Genomic DNA, 17392 nt, shown 5'->3' with positions numbered 1-17392 from the left:
AGAGACCAGACCACATTCCTCCAATTCACACAGCACCACGCGCAGTGACTCCCAGGGGTTACTCAAGGTGAGCAGCACATTGTCTGCATAGAGAGAAACCTTATAATCCACCCCCTACCCAAATCCCTTCTGTAGCCCTATTCGCCCTGATACTGCAGGCAAGCGGCTCCATAGTCAGGCCAAAAATCAGTGGGGACAGCAGACAACCATGTCTCTTCCCCCTGGTAATGGGTAGGCTAGATAATAGCACCCCATTGACTCGAAGAGAGGTGTGTTGACTTTGGTAGATTTGCATTACCCAATTAATTAACTCTGGGCCAAACCCAAACCATACCAAGACTCCACAGAGATACCCCATGTCCACCCTACCAAAGGCCTTGTGAGCATCTAGTCCAATAACTCCCAGATCCACCTCCTGACGTCATCCCACCACCAATAGATTCAACACACACCTCACATTATCATGGGTACTGCGTCCCGCGATAAAACCTGTCTGGTCGCCATCTATGAGATTAGGGAGGACCTCTATCATACGCCTGGCCAACATTTTAGAGAAAAGCTTTGAATCCATGTTTGTAAGGGTAATGGGGCAATATGTATCGCAGAGTGTTGGATCCTCCTTACCAGGTTTTGGAATCAGGACAGTCATCGACACACCCATAGAAGGAACAACTCTACCGGAAACCCTAAAGAAATTAAAGAGTGCAACCTGGGGGTGGGGGGAAGGGAGTAGGACCAGGAGCGCACAAAACGTTTTGTAGAAAAGAGCTGTGAACCCATCAGGGCCTGCGATCTTGTTCTTCAGAGTCTTAATAGCCCACTCCACTTCCCCTGGGAATATAGGTGCCTCTAGGGAGTCCCGCTCCTCCTCTGTTAGGCTAGGGCGATGTACATGCTGTAGGTATTGGGTCTGGGCATCCCCCTGGGATGGCCCCCCTTTAAATACCACCCCAAAATGGGCTTTAAAAATCTTCAGCTTATCGGCCTCACCCCGTTGCACCACTCCTTGACTATCGCACAGGGCCAAAACTGCGTTTCGGTTTTGAAGCGTACACTGTTTAGCTACCAGAAGTGGACTGGCTCGGTTCCCATTGGCATAATAATACTGTTTAGTCATCAGCATTGCCTGAGCCGTCCTGTCAGCGAGATGTTCCTCCAGAATTTTACGTGACACCCTAAGCTCCTGCAGTGCCCTACGGGAGCCCAGTCTTTTGTGCTCCTGTTCTGCGCCTCTAACTTCCCCATCCAGCTGCACCCTAGTCAGTTTTCTCTCCCTGGTGTAAGCTGCAGACTTACCCATAACAACCGCCTTCATAGCATCCCAAACTACTTCGTATGAATGCCGTGAGTCTTTATTTTTCTAGAAAATAGTTGGATATAACCTCACCCAGCTCTCTAGACACCACCAGATCCCCAAGAACCGGATCATATAACTTCCACAGGCGTCTGGGTCTCTCAGGCCTTCCCACAATCGCCAGGGACAGCGATACTGGGGCATGATCGGATAGTCTCCGCGTGCCTATATCCCCCCACCCCCTAGGCACACGGGTACAGCACACTTGCCATAAGTATAAGGTCTGATCTAGAGAAGCCCCTGTGAACATGACAATGAAAGGTGAAATCCCTGTGAGCCAACCTCCAGGTGTCAACCAGTCCCATTTCCAGAAGAAACAGCCCAAATGCATGTGCATGCCTGAAATCAAGCTTGGTGGGAGGAAGAGTCTTATCAACTGGAGGGTTAGGTAACAAATTGAAAGCCCCACCAATCAGGATTTGCCCTTCCGCAAAAGAGAGCACCTGAAGGAGGAAGGTCTCTAAGAAAGCCACCTGGACCACATTAGGAACATACAGAGAAACGAGCATACACAGACGCTCCCACAACAGGCATTTGACACAGCGATAATGTCACTGTGGATCACGCGGGACCTTGATTTTAGAGATTGGGATTTGCTCTCCCACCAAGACAGCCACCACTCAACCCACTTCTCTCTCACCACCCATCCGCCCCTCCCCCGAGGCAAAAACCCTTCTCACCTTCCCCTTTATTCACAACAGTAGCCAACATTTCCCTGAATATCAGGCTGTCCACCTCCGGCGACCACCTCTCGAATCACCTGCAGTGCACTGCCATAAATCAAGTGCCCCTCCCACAGCAACTATTTATAAACAAACCCTCCCCCAACACCCGAAACCAACCATAAACTATGCTCAGACATGAGCATATTCCAAACATCTGGAAACCCCTCAGGGAACAACACATCATGGTTAAACCCCCTCTCCCGCCAATCACCCTCACCCAAGGACTCATTCTTAGGACCATAATCTCATAGTGCCTCCGCAAAGCACAAGTGACCCAGTAACCAGAGAGACATCCCAACCACCCACAATACTCCCTGCTAAGCTCCAGGCCACTCAGGCCTTTCTGACTGGACCCTTTATCTTCCTCCCTCTACCCTTTTTGTGCCATTTTTGTGATGGCTCTAGGCCACGATTCTGGATCAGCTCTTGCTCAGCATCCCAAACCCCTCATCCCCCTGACCCATCCGGGTTCAGCAGGCTCTCTGCATCGGTTAGAGTTCGCGCCACCCAGCGCTTTCCCTAAGAAAAGTGGAGCACAGTTGGAAAACCCCATCTATAGGACACTTCCTTAGTGCACAGCCACTCGGTCAGTAGCCTCGGCACCCTCCGCTTTGCCTGGGTCATTGATGCCAAATCCTGATACAGTGACATGTTACGAAAAGAGATGGTCAACAGGGGTCTGGCTGCAGTCATTATTTGCTCCTTTTGTTTGAAAAAGTGAACCCGGGACAACACAAACACGGATCTGTCTTGGGGCAAGGTGGCCCTAGTGCTGACGTGATACGTCTGCTCCAGTTCGATCTCAGCTTCCTCAGGCAGTTCAAATATAGATCGGAAGAGGTCCTCTACAAAGGCAGGCAGCTCATCGTTGTGCACCGCTGAAAAGATGCTCTGAATCCGAATGTTATTTCTGTGGGGGCGATTCTCCCCATCCTCCTACTTGTCCTCCAAGGCCTCACATCAGGCCACCAAGGCCTCAAGTCGGTTGGAACACTCACCCACCTTGTAGGACTGCTTGCAGAGCGTGTCCACCACCTCCGATAACCCTGTGCTCTGCTTCTGAAACCCTTTATCCAATGCTAGAATCTTATGGGCAAGTTCCTCTGTGCTTTTGTGGTTTTATTTGCAGATTTCAGCGAGTAGGGTCAGACTTGGTGGACATCTGCGTGATCTGTCACCACTTCAGGACACTTGCACTTGTCTGCGGACTGTAGCATTGTGGAGATGTCCCCCTGCTTTCCTGCTTTATATGTCTTCCCCATCCTGGACACAGAAGTGAGACGCTGGCCATTTAACTAGCTCTGCAGGAGTTGCACCGCTTAGGGAAATATGCCAAAGACATTATTCTGAGCCAATGGCGTCGCTAGGGTGGGGCCTGGGGGAGCCAGGGCCCCCCTGTGAAACCCTGTGCCCCCCCTTGTGCCCCCTACCTAAGACTAGCAGTTACCATGTTGTCCCCCTACTTTTGTCTGTGCCCCCCCACTTTTGTCTTTGGCCCCCTCTGTGTCCCTCCTAAATTTGATTCCTGGCACCGCCACTGTTCTGAGCTGACCGAAGCTCACAGCAGGGGCAGGATGGAGCCCTCGGTAGACTAAGAGGACATCCTCGCAGGCGCAGGTCCACCTCAAATTTCTCCCATGGGCAGCAAGTCGACGAGAGAAGCAAGCAAGCTGATGTTGCGGATGTTGCTGATACCAGCACAGCCCCCCAGACCAGGTCCTCAGTGATTGGGGTGTGCAGGGCGTTTTCTCTGCAGGTCAGAACACCCAGTAGCCGGGCGAGGGGACCTCACTCCCAGGGCAGCCCCTATTTCTACTTCATATGGTATTACGCACCCATGAGGGAGTTGCACCAAGGTGGAATGCCAGAAATTGTCTAAAGGTCAGTGCCAGCAAGGCAACAGCGGACACTGAGATAGTAGGCAGCGGGGAGCACCATCCGTCATGCCTCAATGGAACATGCAGTTTGTTTGTTGCCTATGCCGTTTGCAGGAGTCTTTCCACTGTGATGTTCTATAGGAGACCTTATCTTGAAGGCACTGCTGGCGGCCGGGTTTCTCATTGCCATCAATAGAAAATCTAGGGACATCCCACAACTCAATGCTTAGTATCAATAACTTAGTTAATGAAAAAATGTCATATTCACTTAATGGTGAGATGATCGCCCATTACTCGATTTGGATGCTTTTTTGTAGCATGTGAGAGTGTCATAAAAATGTCACGTGCCCAAAAGGCGTAGAGTCTTGCTTTTATTAGGTATTTAATTACTAAGGGTATTTGTGTGGGATAGGTTTAGGGGACCTCCACTACTTTCAGGGATTATGAAGCGATGGATGCAGGTTAACTTCTTCAGCAATGTACTAATTGAACGTATGGTACATTTCATAGCGAATTGGCTCTCCCTTATCCTGCTAAGTATGTGGTTGTGGGTAGAGGTGGTTGGGGAGGGATTAAGTTTTTGTTTTATACTTTCAATTGAAATAATAAAAATTTCAATTAAGATGTTGCACAGAAAAAACATAAAGTTACATAATACTCCCATTCCCCCTCACTTTTCACAATGTATTCTCTTACAATCATGTGATCACTGAACTGTGAGCTGTAGTGAGACCATACAGATCAGTGAACACTCTGATCCCACCTTGATGATAACTCTGAAGAAAACCATCTTAACACTGAGATTAAAAATTGGAAAAGCATCAATCTCCTATTGTGCTCCCAGCTGAGAGACACAATGGCTTCACTTCTGGACCCTTCACATGTGCACATAGCTCCCAAAAAGCAAGCAAATATGAATAGGAATTGCCCCATACATGTGACCAATTCATCATTAATCAGCTCTCATTAAGTTGCCAGATTAATGGGCAGAGCATGTAATCACAAATTCAACAACATATTTCAGGTTCACATCTATTACACAGGCTGCGGCAATCCCTTGAAAATTCATTATTTTAAATCAGGTCTGCAATCCTTAAAAGCTCTTTAGTATCAAATACCAGTGTACCTCTATATATCAACACATAGCATCTATTCATAAATAACCTAAGACCACCCATAAGTCTATTTGGACTGCTCACTTCCTATTTCATGGCCTTTAGGTCCTTCTCTACACACGTTTTTAAGATTGAAAAGAACTCTTCTCTTTTAGAAGTATTTGAGGTTATGGCTGCTGCTCTTTATATTGTTTTCCTCTTTTGAGAAGTATTTCTGTGTTTTGTGATCTAAATGTTGATGTGTAATGTATCTATGTCTCTTCGCAGTCACTCACTAAAGGGTGCGGTGCATCTTGTATAGATACTAAAAATCCATACCAGAAATAAACAAATATATTTTCTTAAAAATGTATCATTCTCCCAACATGTGCTTATCGATTTGGCAACACTTTGGGAAAATCTTGAAGAAAAAAGGAAAGCGCTCTCTGATTTGCTTAAACTCACTTATTTATTTTTTAATGCCATTGGATATTTGGGCAGAATATTGCATGTGTTCTGTTGGGAGCTCACTATAGGAACAATCCAACTGAAAAATAATATCAAATGACTTATTTGAATATTTTATTATTTAAAGCGCGGACATAGCTTAAGAGCAGTGGAGTACTGTACAGAGTGTGGGTAGTCACCATTTGGGCTTAGCTTTCATTATTCTAGCTTTACTACTTTATACAAACATCTGCCCTAACAATCTGCTCTGTACTATTATGTTGATCTTTCTTTCTCCATCACATTGTTCCTTACTCTCTCTCCTTTAGTGCCTCAATAAATGTATTGACACTTCTCCTGTGGAATGTTTTGCATTTGGAAACACTCCATTACCGGATGTATTGCCTCACTGACACAATTGCTTACTCAATAACATACTAACACACACTTTGACTACATAGCACTCTAACTCTCTTCCTTGCTAAATAACCCACAAACTTAGTGTCTGGCTCACTGCATCACTTACTGGCTCAATAACCCAAATATGTAGTCCTTTACGAGTTCAATAACTTATTAATTTAGTAAATCACTCACTTTCTCATTACCTCAGTCTCTAAAAAGCTTACAGGAAATGCGCTAAACATCGGTTTGAATGAAAGAATTTGAGCCCTTACCCCTCTTCTGACATCCCCAAAATCTGGAGGAAGAAGCCAGAGATGGTTTTGAACTGGTACACATAGACTGCAATGAGTACCACCATTGAGTACGAAATGACGGTGATCCAGAAGTAGCGTAAGATCCGTCTCCACCAATCAAAATGAATCTGCATGCAAATTAAGGCAAGTTACAACAGCATAACCAATAACACACCAGCAAAATAACTGAGTGTATATCAAAAATTATAAGAACATTACACAACATCATAAATAGAGCTATTTTAACTGACTCCAAGTTCTGTAGGTTTTCTGAAAGGATATTTAATAATCAGTGCTCAGATTCACAACAAATAATGGATTAAGGATACAGCAAGCAAAGTGCTAAGAGCATTCTGAGGCCATCAAATCCTGCATGCAAGTGCCTGATTTACAAAGGAGACTTGCGTGCAAGAAGAAGGATAGGCTGTCTGTGCAGTCGGCCACTCCATACATGTGTATCAGGCCTCTGGTTATCAACAGTCTGCAATGATTTACCTCACTTGCTTGGTACTGTGACAGGACGATCCATCACAAAGAACCACACTGGCTCAACTCTGGAGTCCAAGAGTGATTATTTGGGATTTTACAAACAGCTTGAGCCAAGACAGCTTTGGTAATTCTGAGGCCTGGTCGGGTTCTTGGCGAATTGGTGCTAGGGCCATCCCTCTCTCGCTCTACATCCCCGGTCTGGCCCACCTCCCTAAACTCGGTGTCCTAATCGGCATGTCAGTGTTAGTTAAAGGTCAAACCTGTCTGTTTCTTCGGCTACTAGTGGGTTGTCCCTGATTAGATGGCTGACTTACTCCCTAGGGGTTTTCTAGGCTTTCCCTTACCTAATCCGCTTAGTATTTTTAAAGAGGTAGGGATGGTGCCTTCTTTGGCCCTGTGTCACTCTCACTTCTCCCACACAAGCTTGGACCTGGCCATTTACTATATTGATCTCTAGATGTTCTCTTCCCATCACGTCTCTGTCCCTCTGATCTCTCACTCTGCCTTTCTGCCTCCACCCTTTGATCTACTTTCCTTATGCCTATGCTTACTATCTCTTGCACCTCCAACTATCCCTCTATCTCTGTTATCTTCTCCTTCTGCCTTCCCCTCACCCTACTTTCTTGCCTCTTGCTATTAATCTTTTTATAATCTCTTTCTCACTCTGTCAGACTTACTATTCTGTTGTTCCTACTATTTCTACTCCATACTTAACCCCTGCTATTGCCCTCGGATACCTATTACTACTATACTGCTTTTTCTACTCACTAACACTCCTTACTACTTACTCCACTTCCAATATTATCGCTTACCCCCAGTACCACTACTACTACTTACTCCCTCCTCCGTACTCGCAATTCCGCTACTCCCACTACCATTAGCTCAACTTCCAACTACTACTACCTCTGCCAATACTACCACTAACACTTCACTACTCCTACTCTATCTCTACTCCTCAAACATTCTGCTCTCACACTCAAACACTCAACAGACCCCCTCTTAACAATAGCCTCTGCACTCCAATCGCTCTTGCCTCCTCCTGTCCTCATCCTACTAACCCACACTGGCACAATCACACACACCTTCTTACATCCCCCGCCCATTCTCAGGATTGGCCATTTACCTTGCAAGCCCGGCCCCTTTCCAACATGGACCATGTACTGGCCCTTGGTTAGATGTGCAGAATGGAGGCCTTTCTGTATGCCTTTTAATATTAAATACAGAATGCCCCTGGTGGCATTGTGGGTAATTATGGCCTTCTTAGAAGCCTTCACTTTAATAATAAAGTTTCCTGGTGGCAAAGTGGAGGCTCCCCAGCAGACACTGGGCCTCATAGGTTTGGTGGTATCTCAGTGGTAAATCCGCCGAGATACCAGCAAACGGAATTACCATTACTGTCACTTGGTCCGGCGGTATTATCGCTGGATTACAAGTGGTGGTGTTAGTCCCTATTTACTTAGCGTCCATAGGACTCCATGAGGTAATTCTGCCGAAATTGGCTGGAAAGTTGACGGATTTACCTCCAGCTAATAGCTGGAGGTGAATCTTCCAACTTTCATAGCGCCGCATTTAACCCACACCTCCCAAGTGGTAATGAGGTCAACAGTCTGCTGGATCTGTGTTGTGCTGGTGTTGTAGTTGACGCAGCACTCATAGGTGCTGTGTCTGTACTTGCTGCTTACTGCAGCCGCTGTTTCCAAGTTCACAGCACCCCTCTCCAAGATGTAGGCCGGACACTGGCTGTGCCGCTGCTCTGGCTGCGGTGGAGTCCTTCCTGGCCAGGCTACCGGCAATCCTCAGGTAAGGAAGGGTGGGAGGAGTCTGCCCTCACTTCGGCACTGGTGTCATGATGCCTACCTCCAAGGAGCCAGACCAGGCCCAGCTACCCCAGAGGCAGACATCATGTCCCGAGGGAAGTCTCAGCAGCCCCAAGTAGGGGCCCTTTGGACTCAGTCCTGGCGCCTTTGGCGCCAGGCTCATATTGGACAACAGTCCTGGCGCCACAGGCGCCAGGCTCATAAAAGATGACTTTGTGTTTAAAGGTGCTTGGTGTAAACTTACCTGATGCAGACTATGCTGCAACATCCGGGCCATCTAGAGGCCTGAACGGGACTACTTTATCTTTGGGGACTACTTAACCACACGGGTGTGGCCGGAGGAAGAATACATACCTCAGAGGAAGGATACATACCTGGAACTACTTTGAAGGCTATTTAAGCCACGCCCAAGCAGCAACTCACGCTTCGCGTTGTTCTGCATCTAGCAGCTGGACGCTCACTGTGTCTGCTCCTGCATCCTGGAACACCTGCAAAGGGAGAAGAGAAGAGAATAGGAGAAAGAAGAGTCCTTACCTGCTAAAGCCGCATTCCGGAGACATTTCGCCGACGATCCTGAAAAGGAAGACATTCATTTTAAAAGCACATTGCATCGATCGCTCAACGCCGCAATCCACTCACCTTTACTAGGCGCCTCCATGTTCATCCGCGACCATCTGGATCCGCAGCCACATTTTAGCGCCTAGGGAGAAAAAGACAAGAACAAAGGTGAGCTAGGGAAGAGAATAAGAAAACCTTAATTTGCCATCATAAGACTTACCTGTTGGGTCATTCCCACTTCATTTCGGGTCGGTGCCGCATCCTGGCAATTCCGGTCCCCGGCCCCTAAGGGGAAAAAAGAGACATCAGCGTTAGTGAGCGAATGCTAAGACATTACCTGAACGTTCATTAAAGACTTACCTGATTTCTACTGGAACTGCACCTCTCACTTCGGGTCGGTGCCATATCTCCGGCATTTCCGAACCCCGGCCCCTATGGGGAAAAAAGACACAAGCATTAGTGCATTAATGCAAGGACACTAAAGGAACCTCTCATCAAACAACTCACCTGAGTTTCCTTCGTCGGTTCCATTGCTCATCTCGGACTCTTTGTTCTGCACCTGAAATAGAGACAACAGACAATTATTATTTCGGGCTCATACTTATAAACAGAATTCTCACAGTACTTTACCGGGAAGGTCAAGCAAACTTGAACTCTCTACAATCCATGATCCAGTGAAGTAACTGGATTACAACGCGCCCCTGCATCAGAAGCAGGATGGAGAGCTCGTCCTTTCAGACTCTAAGGTGAGGCTTCACGGGGAATCGCAGAAGGGTTTCGTGGAGGGTGAGAAGGGAGTGGGAGGCTTACACATTATCCCGCAGATTGTTAATACTCCCTTTTCACACACAGAAGGATATTTCTGCGAGCCAGACAAGCCAGATTTGAGGGCCCAGTCCTGTCCATCTTCCGAGTCCTGCGCTTCACCATAGAAGAGGCAACAGCACTCCAAACCAGGCCTGCGCCTCCGTGGGAGTCAGGTGAGCGTAACAGAACGCGAAGCCTACCTACAATTTCCCACCCAGGCGCTATGGAAACTTCCGAGACAGACCAGCTGGCCCAGCTTTTGGGGGAATTACGGGCAGAAGTACACTCCGCCCGCCAGGAGACTAACGCTCTCAAAAGAGAACTGATCCTATCTAAGGAAAGAACTGATGACCTGGCCAAACGGTTGTTGCAGGGTCAGGCAGGACAAACTCCTTTACCTAGTTCCGGGGGTAATCCCACTTCTATGATTTCGAATAACCTGGTACAAATCAATCTACCTGGAAACATGCCTTTGGCCCCGCCTGAACGTTTTGCTGGAGACCCCAAGAAATATGCCGTTTTCATGAACCAATGTCGCTTACACTTCCTATGCAGACCTGGGGCCTTCCCTAATGACCAGACCAAGGTAGCTTTTGTATTATCTTATCTCAGCGGCAGTGCTGCCGATTGGTCAGTTCCTTTGGTAAATCAAGATGACCCAATTCTCCAGGATTTTCAAGGCTTCCAGGAAAGCATGGAAAGATTATTCGCTCGACACTCTCAGGGACAGGCCCTAGACAACGAACTGCTATCCTTACGACAAGGTAACCAGGATCTCTTATCTTACATCGCCACCTTTAATAGGTTGGTTGTGGAAACTGGGTGGCCAAAGAATAAAAGGATCACATTATTTCATCGAGGTCTGCGCGGAGAACTTAAAGACGTGCTAGCCCAAATAGTAAATCCACCCCAAGTCTGCGCGGAGTACATAGACCTTGTGGTCCAACTTGATCACAGACTTCAGAATAGAAAAGCAGATCGATCCAAGTTTGAAACCAGAGTGTTGATCAAAACTCACGCGAACCCCAAGAGTACCGACGTTTCAGAACCTATGCAAATCGGTGGAGTTAAAGGACCGTTAACGCAGAAGGAATGGGAGAGAAGGCGGCAAAAGCAATTATGTCTCTATTGCGGGGTTTCTGGTCACTTTCTACGAGATTGTCCGGTAAAACCACTTAAGAAGGTGGTTGGAGCCACTGACAACAATTTAACAGAACCTGATTCGGGAAACGACCAAGCCCGACAAGCGTAGAGGTCCGCTTGCCGAGCTTGAAAACAAACTCTGTGACCTCGCATTTCATCATGCCAATGGTCCTCGCGGATCCGAAACAGCTTCGGCGGTTGCATGCTATAAAGGCATACATCGACAGTGGAGCTATTGGAAACTATGTAGATTGTGAATTGGCCTCCAGGATTAATCTCCCTCTCCGTCCGAAAACTAACAAGGATGTCATTACTACAGTTGATGGAACCGAAATAGCCTCAGGGCCGGTAACTCATTCCACTACAGAAGTGACACTAGTGGGTCAGGATGGACATTGGGAAGCTATTGTGTTTGATGTAATCAAGGCCCCACAGTTTCAAGTAATTCTAGGAATTCCTTGGTTAGAAACACATAATCCTCGAATAGACTGGCGAGCAAAGAGAATAACCTTTCCTGATTGTGAACAAACTTGTTATCCAAGAAATCCAAATATGGGCCTGGCCTCAGTAACTTCCGCCACTATACAACTACCGGCTGAGTACCAAGAATTCCAAGACGTTTTCCAAAAAGAACAGGCCAACACGTTACCTCCCCACGGGTCGTACGATTGTCAAATCGATCTGGTACCCAATGCTCAACCGCCTTGTAGTAGGATTTATGCTCTTACTGAACCTGAGAACCTTCATTTGCCTCAGTATTTAGATCGGTACCTTGCCAATGGTTTCATTCGCCCGTCAAAGTCTCCTGTTTCCTCAGCTCTGTTCTTCGTGCCGAAAAAAGAAGGCGACCTTACAACATGTATTGACTACCGCGCCCTAAATCAAATAATGATTAAGAATCGTTATCCTCTGCCTCTGATCCCTGAACTTCTCGACCAGGTAAAAGATGCTTGTATATACACCAAGTTAGATCTCCGGGGAGCTTATCACCTGGTGCGTATAAAAGAAGGCGACGAATGGAAGACTGCATTCCGCACCAAATATGGGCTCTTTGAATATCAGGTGATGCCCTTCAGATTGTGCAATGCACCTGCCGCCTTTCAATACTTTATGAATGATGTTCTTCGGGAACTTATCGATGTTTGTGTCATCGTATATATCGACGACATCCTGGTGTACTCCTCTTCGGAATCCGTTCACAGAAAACATGTCAGGGCAGTTCTTGAAAAATTGCGCCAGCACAAACTGTTTGCAAAACTCGAAAAATGCGTTTTTAATACCACAGAAGTCGAGTTTCTCGGATTCATCCTGACACCTAAAGGAGTCCGAATGGACTCGCGAAAGGTGGGCGCCATCCCCAAATGGCCATCTCCTAGCTCTGTGAAGGGGGTTCAGAGCATGCTTGGTTTTGCCAATTTTTATCGAAGATTCATCCCGGAATTTTCTCGAGTGGTCCAACCCATCACAGCTCTCTTACGGAAGAATAAACGCTTCGAATGGACTCATGAGGCAGAACAGGCCTTTCAAGACCTAAAGACTAAATTCACCTCTGCACCTGTGTTGAAGCATCCACGCCCAGATCTCCCTTACATTGTTGAAACCGACGCATCCAGCTTAGCCATGGGAGCTGTCCTGTCTCAAAGGGATCCAATAACTAACCAACTACACTCTGTAGCCGTTTGGTCCAGAAAATTCTCGGCTCCTGAAATTAATTACGCAATCACCGACAAGGAGTTACTAGCTATTAAGTCCGCCTTCAAAGCTTGGCGTCATTACCTCCTCGGCGCAAGACACACCATCACGGTGATTACAGATCACAGAAATGTGCAATATTTAAAGACGGCCAAAGCCCAATCATCACGTCAATTCCGATGGGCTTTATTCTTTGCAGAATTTGATTTTGTAATCACATATCGCCCTGGTTGCAAGAATGGCAAAGCGGACGCTTTATCCCGGATTGGGATGGAAGAAACAAATTCGAGCTTAGAACCTGTACCGATTATACCTGAACAGAGAATTTTGGGTTTGACCTCTTTACAAACTATTGAGGACGTTCAAACTCGAGTTAAACAACTATTAGACTCCACAGCCTTACAAGAATGGAGCCAAAAGGGGTCACACTTTTCCGTTAATAACGATTTACCGTACTCCCAGGGGCGATTATTTCTGCCTAACAAAGAACTGCAAGAACTTGTTATTGCCCATTATCATGATACATTAATGGAAGGACATCCTGGTATCGCTAAAACTGAGGAAAAGATCAAACGACAATTTTGGTGGCCATCCTGGAGAAAAGACATAAAATCTTTTGTGATGTCTTGCAGAGTTTGCACCCAAAATAAAGGTCAAAAGAAAAGACCAGCCGGTCTTCTACAACCTTTGGATATTCCACCGGCACCTTGGCACACCTTGTCGATGGACTTTATTACCGACCTGCCTCCTTGCTATGGATACAACACTATCTTGGTGATTGTGGATCTCTTCTCCAAAATGGCCCATTTTATCCCTTTAAAAGGGTTACCCTCAGCCTCCATCTTGGCCAAGGAATTTCTGGAGAACATAGTTTGTATGCATGGTTTTCCATCCATATTAGTCTCAGATCGAGGAAGCCAGTTTATTTCCCATTTTTGGAGGAAATGTTGTCAATTGGCGCAAATTGATGTACGACTATCCACCAGTCACCATCCCCAAACCGATGGCCAAACAGAGAGAACTAACCAAACCCTTGAACAATATCTTCGGTGTATGTTGCACCAATCTGAAAGCAATTGGAAAGACATTCTTTGGATCGCAGAATATGCATATAACAATTCTGTACATTCTGGAACAGGACAAACCCCTTTTTACACCTTGTATGGTCATCATCCTCGAACCTCAGACCTGGACCCTCCTCAAAACCTGGAAATGCCTGCGGTAGATCATTTGCATTCCACGATAACCCGAGCTTTCAAAGAAGCTATGACTCATCTTCAGCAAGCAAAGAGAAAATACAAAGAAAATGCTGATTTACATCGAAGTGAAGCACCTCCGTACCAAATAGGGGACCAGGTGTGGCTAGCAACTAGACATTACCTCTCAAAGGACCGCAGACTTTCAACCCCAGATACATAGGACCCTATCCCATCAAAGCTATAATCAACCCGGTGGCCTTTAAACTCGATCTACCAGCGAACATGCAAATTCATCCCGTTTTTCACGCCTCACTGTTGAAACCGGTGCAACCAGGAACCAGGCTGATCAAACCACCAGAACCAATTCAGATTGATGGGGAATTAGAATTTGAAGTTAAAGACATATTGGGTTCCAAAGTGTTAAAGTCAAAACTCTTCTATCTAGTTGATTGGAAGGGGTATGGACCTCAGGAGAGATCTTGGGAACCAAGAAACCATGTACACGTGCCGCGATTAATACAAAAATTCCACCGAAAATTCCCAAACAAGCCAAAACCCCCGGAGAGAACAACCTTGGGAGGGGCCTTGGGAGGGGGTACTGTCATGATGCCTACCTCCAAGGAGCCAGACCAGGCCCAGCTACCCCAGAGGCAGACATCATATCCCCGAGGGAAGTCTCAGCAGCCCCAAGTAGGGGCCCTTTGGACTCAGTCCTGGCGCCTTTGGCGCCAGGCTCATATTGGACAACAGTCCTGGCGTCATAGGCCCAAGGCTCATAAAAGATGGCTTTGTGTTTAAAGGTGCTTGGTGTAAACTTACCTGATGCAGACCATGCTGCAACATCCGGGCCATCTAGAGGCCTGAACGGGACTACTTTATCTTTGGGGACTACTTAACCACACGGGTGTGGCCGGAGGAAGAATACATACCTGAGAGGAAGGATACATACCTGGAACTACTTTGAAGGCTATTTAAGCCACGCCCAAGCAGCAACTCACGCTTCGCGTTGTTCTGCATCTAGCAGCTGGACGCTCACCGTGTCTGCTCCTGTATCCTGACTTCTGCCACGCCCGCCAGCATCCTGGAACACCTGCAAAGGGAGAAGAGAAGAGAATAGGAGAAAGAAGAGTCCTTACCTGCCAAATCCGCATTCCGGAGACATTTCACCGACGATCCTGAAAAGGAAGACATTCATTTTAAAAGCACATCGCATCGATCGCTGCAACGCCGCATTCCACTCACCTTTACTAGGCGCCTCCATGTTCATCAGCGACCATCTGGATCCGCAGCCACATTTTAGCGCCTAGGGAGAAAAATACAAGAACAAAGGTGAGCTAGGGAAGAAAATAAGAAAACCTTAATTTGCCATCATAAGACTTACCTGTTGGGTCATTCCCACTTCATTTCGGGTCGGTGCCGCATCCTGGCATTTCCGGACCCCGGCCCCTAAGGGGAAAAAAGAGACATCAGCGTTAGTGAGCGAATGCTAAGACATTACCTGAACGCTCATTAAAGACTTACCTGATTTCTACTGGAACTGCACCTCTCACTTCGGGTCGGTGCCATATCTCCAGCATTTCCGAACCCCGGCCCCTATGGGGAAAAAAGACACAAGCATTAGTGCATTAATGCAAGGACACTAAAGGAACCTCTCATCAAACAACCCATCTGAGTTTCCTTTGTCGGTTCCATTGCTCATCTCGGAATCTTTGTTCTGCACCTGAAATAGAGACAACAGACAAATATTATTTCGGGCTCATACTTATAAACAGAATTCTCACAGTACTTTACCGGGAAGGTCAAGCAAACTTGAACTCTCTACAATCCATGATCCAGTGAAGTAACTGGATTACAACGTGCCCCTGCATCAGCAGCAGGATGGAGAGCTCGTCCTTTCAGACCCTAAGGTGAGGCTTCACGAGGAATCGCAGAATGGTTTCGTGGAGGGTGAGAAGGGAGTGGGAGGCTTACACATTATCCCGCAGATTGTTAATACTCCCTTTTCACACACAGAAGGATATTTCTGCGAGCCAGACAAGCCAGATTTGAGGGCCCGGTCCTGTCCATCTTCCGAGTCCTGCGCTTCACCATAGAAGAGGCAACAGCACTCCAAACCAGGCCTGGGCCTCTGTGGGAGTCAGGTGAGCGTAACAACTGGTCAGTGTGTTGGGGTGGGTCGGACTCCCTCCACCTCTTGGACAGGGCCTGAAACCAGGCCCTGTCACAGCACATAGAACTTGGGAAAATCATTAGAGATATGCACTTCCAGTTTTTACATAAACCAGCCCCTAGGAATGCCAGTTAACATACTTCTTCACTTTCCCAATTTTGGAGGATACGGAAATCAGAGCAAAGCATAGTTCAAACCCCCTTGGAAGTAAAAGTGATAAGTGGTGTGTTGTTTTGCTTCAAGCACAGACCATTGCAGAGGTATGTTGCTTTTGCATGTTCCTTTGAGCAATAAACAATCAATTATTTAATTTAAATCTGCAGTTTCTTAGGAGGGCTCAGACACAGGGTATTTTGCTTTTGTGAATACAACTACTTTGTGCTTTTCAAAAAGCTGTATCTCGTTGGCACACAACACCTGGCTGTGTCTATGGAAGGTGAGTCAGATACAGCAAGACAATATTGACTCTGCCACAGGGCAGTCTCCAGTAGTAACTGAACAGTTGTGCTCTGACCTGATATGGCTGGCCATGCCTTTGAGCGTTTCACTCATTTCCTCCTTTTGGAATGAAACACATTTGCATGGGGCCTGTTCCATGTTAATGTGGTCTGTACTCTGACTAAGGTCAAATGCTGCCCAGAATTGGATCAGCCTTTGTCTAAGTATGGGTGATGTCTAAGGACACCACTACTGCGACACTCAACACCCTGCACACCTGCTAAGAGTCCCCCCTCTATCGACAAGGGAGAACAAAATGACCCCACTCCACCCTGCAGTGTCATGGTAATCCAGTGCTAAAAAACACAAGAAAAAATCAGGCCAAATGAACACCGTAATAGAGTAACTGTGGGAATACATTTTGTAATCCAGTTCCACCCGAGTTACTTTAGGACAGAAGTTATTTCCAACTGTTTATGTAATACTGCCTAAAGCGTTTTGCCCACAACCTCAGTTTTTGATCAATCCGTAAAGTTGTGTGATTTGAATTTAGGACTGTAGTCCCAGAGGTGATATTGTCCCCACTAGACTACATTGCTTGTTTTTGCACTGATCATTCAAGATTCAATCAAGAACTTGTATGTATGATTTAGTATGTTCTTTTTTTCAATTCGGTTAATAGGCAATCAAGCAGAACAATATCATGGGGAGAGGAGTTGGAGTACAAATTGCCCGTAGGGACCGGGATATATCAGCAATCCAGTTAACTCTAGCAAATGGACCATGCTTCGATGGAAAAGGTGAATCAGACAATTTATACCTTTCAAGAATTGCATTTAATCGCTGCAAGGTCAAATTAACCTTACAACATACAGAGTTTGGTAAGA

The 17392-nt window shown here is 46.6% G+C and overlaps 1 protein-coding gene across 1 annotated transcript in view; it reads right to left on the bottom strand.

The window, feature by feature from the left end:
• Positions 1 to 17392, bottom strand: part of LOC138579901 (piezo-type mechanosensitive ion channel component 2-like) — a 2232767-nt gene that overhangs the window by 1536973 nt on the left and 678402 nt on the right. Inside the window, exon 14 of the mRNA XM_069650129.1 lies at positions 6172 to 6320. Within this exon, the coding sequence (XP_069506230.1) occupies positions 6172 to 6320 (149 nt within the window). The remainder of the gene's footprint in view (positions 1 to 6171; positions 6321 to 17392) is intronic.

The sequence above is a fragment of the Ambystoma mexicanum genome, chromosome 3p (genome assembly GCF_040938575.1).
Source record: "Ambystoma mexicanum isolate Mex_15411 chromosome 3p, UKY_AmexF1_1, whole genome shotgun sequence".
Taxonomy (NCBI): Eukaryota; Metazoa; Chordata; class Amphibia; order Caudata; family Ambystomatidae; genus Ambystoma; species Ambystoma mexicanum.
Note: the sequence above shows the minus strand (reverse complement) of the source record. Positions and strands in the feature narration are given on the sequence as shown.